At 58.8% G+C, this 1,591-nt stretch overlaps 1 protein-coding gene across 1 annotated transcript; it reads left to right on the forward strand.

The window, feature by feature from the left end:
* The first annotated feature begins 826 nt into the window (after nt 1-826).
* Nucleotides 827-1,591, forward strand: LOC149809629 (uncharacterized). The gene has a single exon (XM_089994727.1). It carries the CDS (start codon nt 827-829, stop codon nt 1,589-1,591), a length of 765 nt encoding a protein of 254 aa, XP_089850853.1.

Consider the following 1,591-nt stretch of genomic DNA (forward strand, 5'->3'; position numbering starts at 1 on the left):
GGCGCTGGCCGCCGAGGCATAAACACGGCTCAAGCTGACTTTGCTCGCGACTTTGTGGAAGCGGTCTCGCTTTCGATCGCCTCGGTCTCGCTGCCGCTTTCGCTCGCATCGGCTTCGCTGCCACTTTCGCTTTCGTAGAGCTCGATGTCCTGCTTCAGGAGGATCTTGAGCGCCCTGTTCTCCTCGAGCGCCTCCGCCAGCAGCTCGTTCGACGTCTTCGGAAGGTCGATCAGGACGTCCGGTAGCGTCATGGCGAGCCCGAGGCACACCAGCGCGCATGCGAGGTTGCCGGGGATCCGAATGAACGTGCACGCGACCGCCGCGACGGCGCACACGATCGACACGCACAGCTTCAGGGGCACGGTCCTCTCGACGCCGCACAGGTTGAGCGGGATGTTCTTCACGGTCCTGGGCGCCATCCCTTCTGTACAGACTGGCCGACCATATTCTGGCGCGCGTGCTGCCGCGCCCCGTTCAGTTACCAAGCGGCCGCGGCATAAACGATATCGTTGTTCAGACGTTCAGGGCTGGCCTGCCAATCTGTGAATGTGCTCGTTTTCATCGGCATCCCTGAAATGTAGCATTTCTGATTTTGACGAGTCCATGTTTCGAGCACTTGCTTGAAAGTCCATGGATTTGGCGTCGACACACGCATACTTCGATGATTTGTGTTCATCCACATGCAGCGCAAGTACGATATAGGGACGTCTTTGGCAGCCCGGCGACAAACTTTACACGATGACTGCAAGCCATTCTTCGAACACTTGTCAAACAAGACTGATTTGCCACATAAAGCTCGGGACCTGAACGTGTCGCACAACGCGACATGGAGATCCAGCTCATCAGCGACGTCCACCTGGACCACCGCGACGCACCCATCGTCATAGAACGCCACGCCCCAAACATTATTGTCGCCGGCGACATCTGTTCGCCCTTCGACGACAAGTACAAGCAGTTCGTCTCAGACCTGTCCGAGAAGTTCGACCGCGTCTTCCTGCTGACCGGTAACCACTGCTACTACGCGACCGGTCCGGTCGTCACTCGGCAGACCGGCATCAAGTGGATGCGACTTGTCGACGACAAAGTCCGTGCCATATGTGAGTCCATGCCGAAGAAGAACGTGAACTTCCTCCAGAACGGTTGCTACGACGTCGAGGGTACCGACCTGACGTTCTTCGGCAGCACCCTCTGGTCGGACGTCCTCGAGAGCGAGGAGCACAACGTCCGCATGATGATCGCAGACTATCGCTTCATCCCGGACTTCACGGTGGAAATCGGGAGATACCTGCACAAGCTGGCGACCGCGTCGCTGCTGCAAGCCCTCCTCGACCGTCCGGATCGCAGGTTCGTGGTCGCGACGCACCACATGCCGAGGACGGAGCTGATCGCGCCGAAGCATCGGGGATCGGCGTTGAGCAGCGCATTCGCGAGCGACGTCGCTTGTGCGTATCATCCGCGGATCGTGAAGTGGGTCTACGGTCATACGCACACGCCTCACGACGACGACCGCTTTCATTGCAACCCGGTTGGGTATCCTGGCGAAAATGAAGACGTGCGGATGGACAAGGTCGTTACGATCCCGGGTCCATGA

This window comes from Nuphar pumila, unplaced genomic scaffold, assembly GCF_984573655.1.
Source record: "Nuphar pumila unplaced genomic scaffold, dmNupPumi1.hap1.1 HAP1_SCAFFOLD_955, whole genome shotgun sequence".
NCBI classification, from domain to species: domain Eukaryota; kingdom Viridiplantae; phylum Streptophyta; class Magnoliopsida; order Nymphaeales; family Nymphaeaceae; genus Nuphar; species Nuphar pumila.